The 14,848-nt window shown below is 40.0% G+C and overlaps 1 protein-coding gene across 2 annotated transcripts in view; it reads right to left on the bottom strand.

Moving 5' to 3' along the window:
* Slc25a17 (solute carrier family 25 member 17) overlaps positions 1-14,848 on the bottom strand; it is a 39,413-nt gene that overhangs the window by 15,773 nt on the left and 8,792 nt on the right. For both annotated transcript variants that reach the window (XM_057791875.1, XM_057791876.1), the window contains 3 exons: positions 10,542-10,602; positions 5,185-5,251; positions 4,827-4,978 (listed from right to left, as the gene is read on the bottom strand). In XM_057791875.1, coding sequence (XP_057647858.1) covers positions 4,827-4,978; positions 5,185-5,251; positions 10,542-10,602 — 280 coding nt within the window. The remainder of the gene's footprint in view (positions 1-4,826; positions 4,979-5,184; positions 5,252-10,541; positions 10,603-14,848) is intronic.

Here is a 14,848-nt window from a genome sequence, read left to right as displayed (position 1 = left end):
TTGGGTTGGAATTTTACGTCAGGTAAAATAAAGTGCAAGATAGATAAGATAGATCAAGTGTATAGGGCCAGAAGGGCAGATAGAAAAACTATATGTGGCTAACATAGCAATAAATTTATGGGATGTGATTTGTTGCAGCAATGGAAAACACAGGTTAACATTCCTCCAATCTCAGAAATAAACTATAAAATAAGGAATGCTTCTGAGAGAAATATTAAAAGGTATCAAGAACAGCTACAGACTGTTCAGGTTGTACATGAGCAGGGCACAACATCTGGTGGTCTTTCAAGGGTACCAACCTTTAAAATGGTTAACTGACAAACTTTGTGTGTGGAACAATGGTCTTTGACATCAGAAAAATTACAGGCACTAGAACAACTGATACAGGATGCTCAACACTGAAAAATTGACCAGTTCTTAGAATTCTATATTTGTCATTAAAAAGAAATCAGGAAAATGGAGAATATTAACACAATAATTTAAGAGTGATAAATAAGGTGATTCAGCCAATGGATTCTTTACAGCCTGGAATTCTCTTGCCTTCTTTATTACCTAAAGGATGGTCTATTAGAATGATTGACTTAAGACTGCTTTTTTACTATACCTTTACAAGAACAGGATAGAGAACAATTTGCCTTCACATATAATTCTCAGCCTGTTAAAAGGTATCAGGAGAGTATTCTTCCACAAGGGATGTTAAACATCCCTACCTTGTGTCAATATTTTGTACAACAGGCATTAGAAACAATTCATAGTTCCTTCAATATATAATTTATCATTATATGGATGACATCTTACTAGCTGATTCAGACACAGATACCTTAGAAAAATTATGAAGAAGTAAAGAAAATTTTCCCTTGTTGGGGAAAAAATACAAAGAGGAGATTCTATTAATTACCTAGGATATAGATAGGTTTACAAAAAATTAAACCACAGAAATCACAAGTCAGGAGAGATCAATTATGAACTCTTAATGATTTTCATAATTTGCTGGGAGATATTAACTGGCTACAGCCTACAACTGGATTAACAACTCAAGAAGTGATTTATTTCAAACCTTACAAGGTGATAAAGACTTAAATAGTCCAAGAAAATTATCAGCAGACGCTGAGAGAGAATTGGCTTTGGTAGAAAAGAAATTACAGGAGGCATAAGTGGGTTGTTTGGATCCAGAGCTTGATTGTATTCTGGTCATTTTACCTTCTACACATTCTCCCATAGGAATTCTTATGCAGAAAGAAGATAATAGCTTAGAATGGATATTTTTGCCACACAAATAGAGTTAAAAATTAAAGACCTACGTAGAAAAGGTTCTAAATTGATTCTGAAAGAAAAATTAAGACTTTATCAATTAGCAGAAATTGTGGTTCCTTTTACTAATGCTAAAACTGCTTCATTACGGACAGAAAATAAACATTGGCAAATAACTTGCAGTAATTTTTGGGGGGAGATTAGCAACAAATATCCTAAAAGCAAGAAACTTCAATTTATAAAGAGAAATAATTGGATCCTTCCTTATACTGCACAGGGATCACAAATTTCTGGAATCCCTACATTCTATACTGATGCAAATAAATCAGGAAAGGCAGGTTTAAGACAGGAAAAATGAGTAGCTCAAAGCCCCATGATTCAGTAAAAAATCAAAATTATATGCTATTCTTACTGTATTATTAGACTTTTCCAGCACACCTTAATATAGTTACTGACTCTCAAAATGCAGAAAGAGCTGTTTTACATGCTGAAACCACTGAACTAATTCCAGATGGTTCAGAATTAACTTTGCTATTTAATTAAATTACAAGAAATAATCAGGACTAGAAAGCATCCCTTATATATAAAACACCTATCAGATCCCATATTGGCTTACCAGGCCCTCTGACACAAGGTAATGATGAAATTGATCATCTATTGGTAGGAAATGTGCTAGAAGCCTCAGAATTTTATTTTTTTTAAAGTTATTTTGAAGCCTTGGAATTTTATAAGAAATTGAACATATTAATAGCAAATGTTTGAAGAAAGATTTTTCTATCACTTGGCAACAAGCCAAGGAGATTATAAGGCAATATCCTACTTGTTCTTTGTACAGCTAAATTCCACTATTTGCAGGAAGTAATCCAAAGGGTACTCAAAAAAATGAAATTTGGCAAATGGATGTTTCATTTTGTGGAGTTTGGAGTTTGAAAAAAAATTAAAGTATATGCAGCATACAATAGATATTTATTCAGGATTTTTTTTTTTTTTTTTTTTTTTTTGGTTTTTCGAGACAGGGTTTCTCTGTGGTTTTGGAGCCTATCCTGGAACTAGCTCTTGTAGACCAGGCTGGTCTCGAACTCACAGAGATCCGCCTGCCTCTGCCTCCCGAGTGCTGGGATTAAAGGCGTGCGCCACCACCGCCCGGCAGGATTTTTTTATCTGTACAATTTGTAAATTTCATTTTATTGTATAATGGGCAGAAAACACACATTCCGGGATTTCAATTTTCTGTCTATATTGAAATTTGTTTTCTGACTTAATCCATGGATTATCCTGGAGACTGTCCCATTAGGTGATAGAAGAAAGTGCTGCTAGATGTCAACTCTATTTGGTTGACAGCCTAGTTTGACTATGATATCCCTCTATAAATCCTTATGCAGGATTTCAGTGGGTAACTGCTTTGAGTTCTGGAAAGGCTGATTCTGTAATTACACATTTGCTAGAAGTTATGGCCATCATGGAGATACCTGTACAAATTAAAACTGATAATGCTCCAGTATATGCCTTTAGTAAAATGAAAGTTATTTTCATATTACAATATAAAGCATATTACAGGTATACACAATCCTATTACAAGCTGTTACAGAAAATCTAACTGTACTTTAAAAGATATGTTTAATAAACAGGAAGGGGTAATAAAGACCCCCCCCAGAGATCCACTGTACATGCTTTATTAACTTTAAATTTTTAAATGCTAATGAGAAAGGAACAACAGCTGTGCAGAGAGATTTGCTAGTAGAAGAAAAATCTGCCTGTACACTTAAAAGATGTGCTGACCTCAGAATGGAAACTAGGTATGTGTTACATTGGGGAAGAGGTTTTGCTTTTTGTTTCCACAGGAAAAGAAAAGCTATGGATACCATCAAGACCGACAAAGATTAGATTCAAACAACAGAGACATTTCACCTTCTGGGGTCTTTGAGGGAGCTGAGGATTAGATAGTCATAGTTAAAGTCTTCCTTAGTTATAATAAAAGGTAAATTAGGTATAAAACTTTAGGTTTACAAAGATAAGATAAAAATAGAGTATTTTCTCTAATTTTGCCAAATACAAATGGACTGGATGTTGCAAATGTAATTCTTACTTGATAACTGTTTTGTTGTATATAATTTTACTATGCTAAAGTTAAAACCTTCCATTTTAATTAGATAAAAAGGGGGGAGCCGGGCGGTGGTGGCGCACGCCTTTAATCCCAGCACTCGGGAGGCAGAGGCAGGCGGATCTCTGTGAGTTCGAGACCAGCCTGGTCTACAAGAGCTAGTTCCAGGACAGGCTCCAAAACCACAGAGAAACCCTGTCTCAAAAAAAACAGGAAAAAAAAAAGGGGGGGGGAAGGGGGACATGCTGAAGAACAACCTTTGTATACTGTAAATATATATTACTCTCATTGTTAATAAAAAAGCTGATTGGCCTATAACTAGGCAGGAATTTTGGGGTACAGAGAATGCTGGGAAGACGGGCAAAGTTAGAGGAGTCACCAGCCAGATGGAAAGGAAGCAGGATATGCAGGAGAGGTAAAAGCCATAAGCCTCAGGGCAGCACACAGATTAATAGAAATGGGTTAATTTAAGTTGTAAGAGCTTGGGGCTGCTCATTCGAGGTCAGCCTGGCAGCCTGGTCTTCAGAGCAAGTTCCAGGACAGACTTCAAAGCTACAGAGAAACCCTGTCTCGAAAAAAAAACAACAACCAAAAACCAAACAAAAAAAAAAAAAGAGTACTCTGCTCTTCTAAAGGACCCAGGTTCAATTCCCAGCACCCACATGGCAGCTAACAAATGTCTGGAACTTCAATATCTGATACCCTCATACAGCCATACATGGAGGCTAAACACCAATGCACACAAAATAAAAATAAATAAATTTTAAAAAAAGTTATAAGAGTTGGCTGGAGACAAGCCTAAGGTACCGGCCAAGCATTTATAACTAATAAGTCTCTGCTGAGACACAGAGAAACCCTTCCAACACACTTGAGAGCAGTTTCCAAAGGGTTACCCACCCCATGTTCATGAAGCATACTCCAAACAGCAAGAGGTGGATGCAACCCAAATGTCCCTTAGCAGATGAAAAGATACACACAATGTGATGTATTCACACAACAGAATATTATCTGGACATAAAAGGGAAATATATGTCAAATGCTACAACGTGGATGAACCGTGAGGATACTACTAAGTGAAATGAGGTCATTACAAAAGACAAATACTATATGATCTCACTTGTATGCAGTACCAAATGTAGTCAAATCCTTAAAGGCAGAAGCAGAATGAATGACGGTTACCAGGTGTTGAGAGGAGAGGTGGGAATTTACTCAGGGGTCTGAGGTTTGTACAATGAAAACCTTCTGGTGTCAGTTTTAAAATGCACACATACTTCACATGACTAACTTACCTTAAAATGGTTACACTGGCAAATTTTATGTCATGTGCTTTTTATCACATTAAAGAAACACGTCAGAAAAACTGGCCATATTCCCTACAGCGGAACTGGGTGCTAAAATAATCTCTTAGAGGATATATGAAGCACAGATCAATATTAAAATATAAAGATATTTTATACCCAGAAAACCTTGTTACCTGCAACAAATCCAACCACCAGATCTTTTCCTGTAGAAGAACGTTGACCTTTGACCCATACTGCTTTGAGGCTATTAAAAGTGTAGAAATAGACAAAATTGGAGCAGCAGAGACTGGAGATAACTGGAAACCACCCTCGGTATGGTGCCAGGCTACGGAAAAAAACAAAAAACAAAACAATAAGCAAAGTAAAGGTCATAGACAAAAGCCACAGAAAATTGCCAGAGAAGCCTGGGATTAAGAACAGATATGCTTCTATAAGTTAGGCAATCACAAACTCTCAAGACTATAAGTCTATAACCGGGGCTTCTGCGTTCCCCAAGGAGCCACTGTGAGAAGTTGGGAAAGGGGTACTCACAGGCCTTCTTCTTTAATAATCTCCAGGAGCACTGCATGAGTAGTTTTTGACTTTCTTTTCTCATCAACTGTAAAAATCAAGAGAATTATTATCTCTAGCATCAGCAAGCGTCACTGAAATGCCATCACGCCACCTGCATCAACTCTCATCCATTTTTTTGAGCTCCCTACTTTGCCTCAGATCCTCCAGTGTGTCTGGCCATGGGTTACTTTCCCAAAGTAAATTTCTTGAGTTTCATCTGTTATTCAGAATTTTAAGTTAAACTCTAATTTCCACAGTAAAGCAGAAATGTTATTTCTAGGGTTTTATAGTACTCTTCCTACCTGTTTTCTTTCTTTCTTCATTTTTTTTCATTTTGTTTTGTTTTTCTAGACAGAGTTTCTTTATGTAGCTCTGACTGTCCTGGAACTCACTTTGTAAACCAGGTTGGCCTTAAACTCAGAGATCCACCTGCCTCTGCTCCCAAGTGATGGGATTAAAGGCATGCACCACCACCATCTGGCTCCAGTGCTTTTTCTTATATTTTATCTTTAATTATATGTATGTGTCTGTGTGTCAGTGTGTGTACATGAGTGCAGGTGCCCTTGGAGGCCAGAAGAGGGTGTAAAATCCCCTGGAACTAGAGTTACTGGAAACTGAAGTTGTGTCCTCTGGAAAAGCAGTACATGTTCTTTTTATTTTATTTATTTATTTTTTGTTTTGTTTTTTGGAGACAAGGTTTCTCTATGTAACAGTCCTAGTTATCCTGGAACTACCTCTGTAGTCCAAGCTGGCCTCAAAATCGCAGAGATCTGCTTGTCTCTGCCTCCCAGGTGCTAGGATTAAAAGCATGCGCAACCACCGCCTGGTGTAGTACACTAAGCCATCTGTCTATCGATCCCTCCTTCTCTTCTTTCTTCCCTCCCTCCCTTCTTATGTATATGTACCTCTGTGATTTTATGTGAGCCACATGTAAACAGGTGGAACCTTGGAGGCCAGAGGGCAACTATGAACCTCATGATATGGGTGCCGAAAACCAAACTTGGATCCTCTGGAGATCAGTAAATGCTCTTAATGGCTGAGCCAGCTCTCCAGCCCTATATCGTGCTCTTGTTTTAAATTAATATGCATGTTCTCATTTTTATATCCCACACCTTATAGAATAGGAACTAGATCATCTTCTCTTTTTATCTTTTATAAAAAAAGATTTATTTTATTTTCTATGTATGGGTGTTTTGCCTGCATGTGTATGTGTACCACATATGTGCCTGGTGCCCAGGGAAGTCAGAAGAGTGTTGGGTAACCTGGAACTAAGTTACAGATGGTTGTGAGTTGCCATGTGGGTGCTGGGAATTGAACCCAGGTCCTCGGCTAGAGCTACATGTGCTCTTACTGCCGAGCCATCTCTCCAGTCCCTACTCTCTTCTTTTTGTGAAAGAGGCCAGAAAATCAAACGCAAAGTCAGGAATAAAATTAAAACTCAAATTTCAAAAGTTCTGGCTTTGTGCTGCTTCTTAACCTTAAAAAAAAAAAAAAAATCCCAGAAGGGCATGTTTGTGCGTTATCACTGAATGAAAACAATATCCACTTCAATTAACTTTCAAATTTCCTACTATATACTAGAAAACTAATCTGAAAAACTAAAAATGTGGAAATGAACCTATTTCCTCAGAATTAAAATTGGTACCAATATATCTTATGAAATGGCAAGTTAGTCAGCCCTAATAAAAGCAATCTGGCATTCACTCAAAATCACACATACATTTACCCTTGATTCAGAAGAAGTCCCACGTCTGGGAATATATCCCATAAAGTTTACAGAAACAAAATGGCCTATGAACAAATCTATTCTTACATGCTATTTGCAAGAACGACAATAACAAAATTGTGAAACAGCCCAAGAATTCCTCCACACTAGGGCAAGGGTAAGCAGGTTAGGGTGCATCCACACCAGACTTGAGAACTGCAGGACTGGATGAAGGGAAACACGCTGCCAGGCTAAAGATGGACAGTCTGGGGCTAGAGAGACAAGTCACAGGTAAGAGCACCATCTGTAAGCCCAGTGCTAGAGAATCTGGTGCCTTCTGGTCTGTGTGGACACCAGACATGCATGTGGTACACAGATATGCACCGGACAAAACACCGATTACATTAAATAATACCTAAAAATAATTGTTTAAATGCATAGTCTAGAACTTTTTTTGTTTTAGTTTTGCTTGTTTGTTTGTTTGTTTGGGTTTTTTTGGTTTTGTTTTTCGAAACAGTGTTTCTCTGTAGTGTTTTCCCCCCAAGACAGGGTTTCTCTGTAGCTTTGGAGCCTGTCCGGAAACGAGCTCTTGTAAACCAGGCTGGCCTTGAACTCACGGAGATTTGCCTGCCTCTGCCTCCCGAGTGCTGGGATTAAAGGCCTGTGCCACCACCACCACCCGATTCTCTCTGTAGCTTTGAAGCCTGTCCTGGTACTCCCTCTGTAGACCAGATTGGTCTCAAATTTACAGAGATTCACCTGCCTCTGCCTCCTGAGTGCTGAGATTAAGGGCGTGTACCAACACTGCCCAGCCAAAATGTGCCTTTTGTATGAGTAAGGTGAAAACTCATAATCTACATCACTTGTATGTATTTCCATAAAGTGTGAAAACCAGGTTGGCTGACACTCAGTCTCATGCTTCACTCCTCTACAACATTGGCCTCTGGTCTCCTCATTCTTTTTGTTTTGCTTTGGCTCTCTCATTCTCTCTTCCTCCCTCCCTCTCTAAAACAAGGTCTCAGTACAGCTCCTGTGTTCAAATGGTCCACAAGCCTCCGTCTCCCAAGTAGCTGTGACTGCGGGTGTGTACACAGAACCCACCCTACATTTGCCATTCTGAAGTATGTCCAAATCAAAACACTTGGGGCTGCGAGGATGGTCCATCAGTTAAGAGCTTGTGCTCCTGTAGAGGACCTGAGTTTGATTCTCAGCATATCAGGTGGCTCACAAACACCTGTAACTCCAGGAATTCCAGCACCTTGGCTTCTGAGGCCATCTGCGCTCATGTGCACATACCCCCAGATACAAGGCATATATATATATAAAGTAATTTTAAAAACTAATAGAGTAGCCCGGCAGTGGTGGCACATGCCTTTAATCCTAGCACTCTGGAGACAGAGGCAGGTTGATCTCTGTGAGTTCGAGGTCAGCCTGGTCTATAAGAGCTAGCTCTAGGATAGGTTCCAAAGCTACAGTGAAACCCTGTCTCGAAAAACAAAAACAAAAAACACAAAAAAACTAAGGGAGAGACCCATCTTTCCTAGCAATGAAGATACCAAAGAAACAGCACAAAGTGAGTCAGTGTCAACAGTGGAGAGGAGTAAAGGTGGAGGTGAGGATTCCCTGTACAGCACTTTCTTACATGTTTTCCTTTGTGCGGCATAGAACCACCCACCTAAAAATTCTAACCACAAGCAGTAGGCACAAAGTGTTTAACCTCTTAGCTAGTTTTCAAAATCTTTTTATGCAACTTGTGGTATCAGTTTATAATTTCAAGTGGAGCCAGGTGGTGGTACACGCCTTTAATCCTAGCAGAGGTAGAGAGATCTGAGTTCAAGGCCAGCCTGGTTCTACAGAGTGAACTCCAGGACAGAGAAACCCTGTCTTGAAAACCAAAGTCGTCGTCGTCGTCATCATCATCATCATCATCATCATCATCATCATCATCAAAATAATAGCAGCAATAATAATAATTTCAAGTTAAAAAAATAGAAGAAAGAGAATTACAGCAAATTGCAAAATCCTATAGTGCTAAAGGTGTGTTAGGAGGACATGTCTGGGCGAGTAAGGGCAGTAGATACATATATCCATTGTTCCCAGTCTCCTTTTTAGAAAATCTTCCTCCTTTAAACATGCCCAGTTTAAGCCTCAAAAGTCATCCTGGAGACAGAGCTCAGAGTGGAGCACTTGCCTAGTACACGAGGCCTGGGTCTGACCATCTACTGTAAAACAAAAGCCATGGTGTGTGACCAGGATGGCTTCCAATTCAGGCCCATCCACCTCTGCTTCTGCCTCTTGAGTGCTGGGATTAAGGATGTGTGCCACCACCCCCAGACAAGGGCTGACTCTCCAAGACTTCTTTGTTGCCAAGGCCAATCCTGCTTGAACTTGCCTGGCAGGTATTAAACAGCAGTGTCCAAACTGTGGGTGTGAGTACAGTCCCGATGTCCCACTGTCCTCAGTGTAGAAATCTATTACGTGTACAGCATATTGAGAGTACGTTGTCCACCTGCCTATCAAACATCTCTTTTTAATAACTGCTAAGGAAAAAAAATACCTTTTTCAAGTGTGGGCTTGCTATATAGTAAAAGCAGCGACACTGGCTGCAGAAGGGAGGTGTCTTCGCATACTGGCATGAGGAAATGAGCTGTATGCAATCACTCTTTACTGTGAAATTCACCTGCCTGGGGTTCCCTCAACTTACCCTTCAGGCACCCTTTTCTGTTCTAAGAAGCTGCAGAGCCTTGGTATTGAATAATATGTTTTTATTTCTTCCTTTAGTAATTTATTTATTTTTATTTTATGTACATTGGTGTTTTTCCTACATATATGTCTGTGTGGGGGTACCAGATCCCTTGGAACTGGAGTTACAGACAGTTGGTAGCTGCCATGTGGGTGCTAGGAATTGAACCTGGATACTCTTAACTGTTGAGTAATTCTTAACTGTCACTCGTCAGTTTATAAGAGAAACTGTCCCTATACACTTAGTATTTAGGCTTTTCTGTCTGCATATTTGGTAATTTCCGCTGTGGAATTTTCTACAGGTGATTTATTTACATTAACTTGAGTTGCCACAATTCCCCATCTAAAGAATAATACTGGGGAGCTGGAGAGATGGCTCAGTGGTTAAGAGCACTGACTGCTCTCTTCCAGAGGTCCTGAGCTCAGTTCTCAGGAACCACATAGTGCCGTGTTCTGTCTGTGCCCTCTTCTGTCACACAGGCACACATGCAAATAGAGCACTCATATGCATAGATAAATATTTTTTTAAAAAAGAAAGAAAGAAAGAAAGAAAAAAAGAACAATACTGGGGAGGGGGAATACCTAGTGGTTGAGCACTAGACTAGCTGCTTGTACAAGCTCTAGGTTAAGCCCCTAGCACAGAAAGAAAAATTGGGGCGGGGCGGGGGATCAAATATTTAAATCAGGTGCAATGGTACATACCTATAATGCAAAAAACTTCAGAGGTGGAACAGGGGGATGAGCTCATGGTTAGGCTATGTAGTGAGTTTTAAGCCTGCTCGGGCTACACATAACCCTACCACAAAACCAAACAAGCAAGCAGACAGGTACGTAAACAGAGTATCTCATCTCGGTGCAGTACTGCACTAAGAATGAGACCACTACTCACCCTGAAGTCGAAGTCTAGCAGTATCCAAGGGAAAGAACACTGTCATAGCGGTCACACTTCCCTGCAAAGTTTAAAAAGGGCTTTAGCCGTTGCAGTAAAAGACAGGCCACAACATTAAACAAACAAACAAACAAATAGGTTGGGGTTTTTTTTTGGGGGGGGGGGTTCAAGACAGGGTTTCTCTGTAGCTTTGGAGCCTGTCCTAGAACTCGTTCTTGTAGATCAGGCCTGTCTCTGCCACCACCGCCTGGCTGTGTTTTATCTGCATGTAGGCCTGTGCATTATTTGCATGCCTGGTGCGCTGTGGAGGCTAGAAGAGGGTGTCAGATTCCCCAGGACTGGAGTTCAGATGTTTATGAGCTGCCATGAATTGAACTAAGGTCCTCTGCAATAATAGTCAATGTTCTTAACCACTGAGCCATCTCTCTAGTCCAGACTGCAACTTTTTAATGACCAAAAACTCATTAGTACAATCAGTTAAATTAAATTCTTACCAAATAAACACAGTACTTTAATCTATTGGGATTGTTCACATTCAAATTTCTATCATTAGCTACTTAAAAAAAAAAAAGAGTTTAATTTTCCAGGAGAAATCTCGTCTCTTTCTCTGATACTGAAAAAGAAACAAAACTATGGCACATTTGAAGACAACAGATAAACAGAATTTTGACTTTTTTCTCAGGTTTCTCAGGTCAGTTGCTATAATGCCTCTGATATTTCCCAAAATTAAAATAGTCAATAATTTTAAAACGTATTCTAAGCCAGGCATGGTGGCACACATCTTTAATTCCAGAACTCAGAAGATAGAGACAGGCAGATCTCTATGAGTTCAAGGCCAGCCTGGTTTACACAGCAAGTTCCAGAACAGCCAAGGCTACAAGGCAAGACTTTGTCCCAAAGACAAAGACACACACAGCTACTTCCTATGCTTAGCAAATATATTCACTAAATACTGAAAAGGCATGTAAGAATTATACAAAAAGTATTTGAAATAGTGTGTGTGTTCATGTATGCACGTGGAGACCAAAGGTTGAAGTAGTTTCTTACAAGTGGCTGTCCTAACTCCTACTACTTGTGAAAATGGCACATTATGTTATAGTTTATTAATCAGCTGACCTTAAAACAGGAAGATTATTTTGGATCACTAAGTGAAAATCATGAAATTACAAGACTCCTTAAAAGCAGCACGGGGCTGGAAAAATGACTCATTGGGTAAAGGCTCTTGGTGCCAAGCCCAGCAACCTCAGCTCATCCCAGGACCCATATGATGGAAGAGAACTGACTCCTACGTGGTGCTCTGTAGCCTCCCCACATGTGCACACACTTCCACACATATACATAAACGAAATGTAAAAAAGAAAAAATTTAAGCAGGACCACCACACAGTGGTGGCACATGCCTTTAATCCCAGCACTCGGCAGGCAGACCTCTGTGAGTTAGAGGCCAGCCTGGTCTACAAGAGCTAGTTCCAGGACAGGCTCCAAAGCAACACAGAGAAACCCTGTCTCGAAAACAAAACAAAACAACAACAACAACAAAAAAAAAAAAAAAAAATAAGCAGGATGTAGTGGTGCAAGCCTTTAGGAACACTTAGGATCTCTGAGTTTAAGGTCAGCCTGGTCTACAGAGTCCAAGTGACATAGTAAGACTATCTAAAACAATACAAAAGCACTTTTAAAAAGTAGCAAAGGAGCCGGGCGGTGGTGGCGCACGCCTTTAATCCCAGCACTCGGGAGGCAGAGGCAGGCGGATCTCTGTGAGTTCGAGACCAGCCTGGTCTACAAGAGCTAGTTCCAGGACAGGCTCCAAAACCACAGAGAAACCCTGTCTCAAAAAACCAAAAAAAAAAAAAAAAAAAAAAAAAAAAAAAAAAAAAAAGTAGCAAAGGAAAGCTGGAGATGTGGCTGAGGGGAAAAGGAGTTGTTCAACACATACAAAACCCTGAGTTCTATTCTCATCACTGAAAAAAAGAAGTATCAAGGACAAAGCAAAGGAGTAAGAGGGGGTGAGCACACGGCTAACTGTGAAGACTGAAGAATGTACCACTAGTCAAGGACTGTGGGCAGCTTCTGTAAGTGGTCAAAGTTAGGAAATTGCTTGTACCCTAGAGTCTTCATAAAGGAATACAACAAAATGAAAAAAAAAAAATTACTTCTTGATTTTGTCTCAGTCAACCTGCACTAGCCTAACTTAGAGATGATAAACAGGTAGAATTTTAAGCCACTAAATATAGTATCATTTGTTACAGCAGCAACAGAAAACAGATACAATAGGATGGTGAGGACAAATCCTGGGATATATGTAGACTTTCCTGTCCCACCAGCAGGTTCCCAAATAACTATGTAGACTTAATATTAAATGCTAAGCCAATAGCTCAGACTTATTACTAGCTAACTCTTACATTTTAAATTAACCCATATTTCTTATCTCCCCACTGCCTTGTGGCCATACCTTCTTCCAACATATTCATCTTGCTTCTTTCTTCATCTGTTTGTGACTCCTCAGACTCTGCCCTTTTTCTTTCCAGCATTTTCTCTGTCCTCAAAATCCTGCCTATCAGCTAATCGACTTTTTATTAACAATGAGAATGACACATTTTCACACTGTACAGAAGTATTAGTCCACAGCACTGGGAAGCAGAAGGAGCCCTGGGGTACCTTTCTGGTTGACGAGTTGAACACCATGACAACAGTAACCAGGGAATACCAGTCCCAGGTAATAACTGAATATGGGCTTCTTCCATCCTAAAGTGATTTGGGATATAGAGGTGGCACAGAAAGCTAGCCTGCCAGAGTCCCAGCTTACTTGTCCTAATCCCTGTGGGCCAGCAGCAGTAAATGAATAGGAACTCAAAGCTCACAGGTTTTACTCTAGTAAAGGAGAGGGTGCACTGTGCGCACACTCACACACCCACACACAGTGACTGAGAGAAAGAGAGAGAGAGAGAGAGAGAGAGAGAGAGATTCCCTCTATCCTTTGTTAGAAACATGAATGTGAGGCTTGAAACTTGAGATGTGGATTTCTAATTACAGCAAAATGGTGTCTTAGACAATGTGCCGCCCAATACCTAGAAATGTTGAATAAAATAAACAATCACCCTTCAGCTTATCTCAGTAAACTGGAAAGTAAATGAACCTCTGGAGGGCTAGAGATTAGACATCCACAGGGTTAAACAGGTTCTTCTACTTTACTGGCTTCAGGAGCTTTTTGTTTGGCTTTGTTTTGTTTTCAGTCAGTTTCTCTGTGTGTAGTCCTGAAGTCCTGGAACTCTCTTAAACCACGCTGGCCTTGAACTCAGAGATCCACCTGTCACAGCTGAGATTAAAGGTGGATCTCTGAGTTTGAGGTCAACCTGGTCTAAGGATAGCGGTCCAAGACTACGCTCAAAAAAAGCCAAAAAGACAGAGGTAGTGGTTGTACAACATTCTCATTGTACTAAGCATCACTGAACTGCACACTTTAAAATTAACTTTCTTATGTGCATTACACCCCAATTACAAAATGAGTCCCCACATCAGCCTGACATAATAGGGACTGCTACCCTGTCCATTTTACAGATGGGAACATGGCTAGAGAAGTTCAGCCATTTCTCTAACAAGATCAGAACTCAAACCTGGCAGCCTCTTCAGAGTTCACATTCAACCACTACTGTATATAAAATTTGGGACACAGGCATTTTACACATTGGGGACCTGCTGTATTTGCTTCTTCATCAAGTAAACAGAGAGCTGTTTTCACATGCGCTGTTACCTGCAACAAAATATTTATTTTATATGCACAGCTTCTACCGAGTTATACAAACACATGATTTTCAGAATCTAAATATATTCATTTTTTCCTGAGAACAATTTGTTCACTTATACAAAATGACAAGACACAAATGTGAAAGCAGTCATGACGTACCATGCTGCTGTGCCAGAGAGACATAAAATAAGCCTATTGAGTCCCACAGAATTCTGACTATCTGAGTAGGAGTGCTATTGCAGACAATAATTACAATGTACAAGAATCTATTTCTAGAGAAATCTATTTCAGAGACTTCATTCTTTCACCAAAACTATTTTGAATTACAACATTCTGCCTTGGGAGAACAAGTAAATTCCTATACTGCATTGGGACTTGAAGCCAGGAGGGTGCTTCAGTTGGAAAGGGAAGAGCCTGGGGCCAGCAGCCAGAGGCTGCCCAAAGGCAGTGTGGCAGAAACAGGATGGATGCACCCTCACTCCTCATGCCCTGTTTCACAGTTAAATATCAGACTCAGCCAAACACACATACAGCCGCCTTTCACTTTTTTTTAAGTATCACAT

Source organism: Chionomys nivalis, chromosome 17 (assembly GCF_950005125.1).
Source record: "Chionomys nivalis chromosome 17, mChiNiv1.1, whole genome shotgun sequence".
In the NCBI taxonomy this organism is placed as follows: domain Eukaryota; kingdom Metazoa; phylum Chordata; class Mammalia; order Rodentia; family Cricetidae; genus Chionomys; species Chionomys nivalis.
The sequence above is the reverse complement of the archived record's forward strand: the minus strand, read 5'-3'. Positions and strand labels throughout refer to the sequence as shown.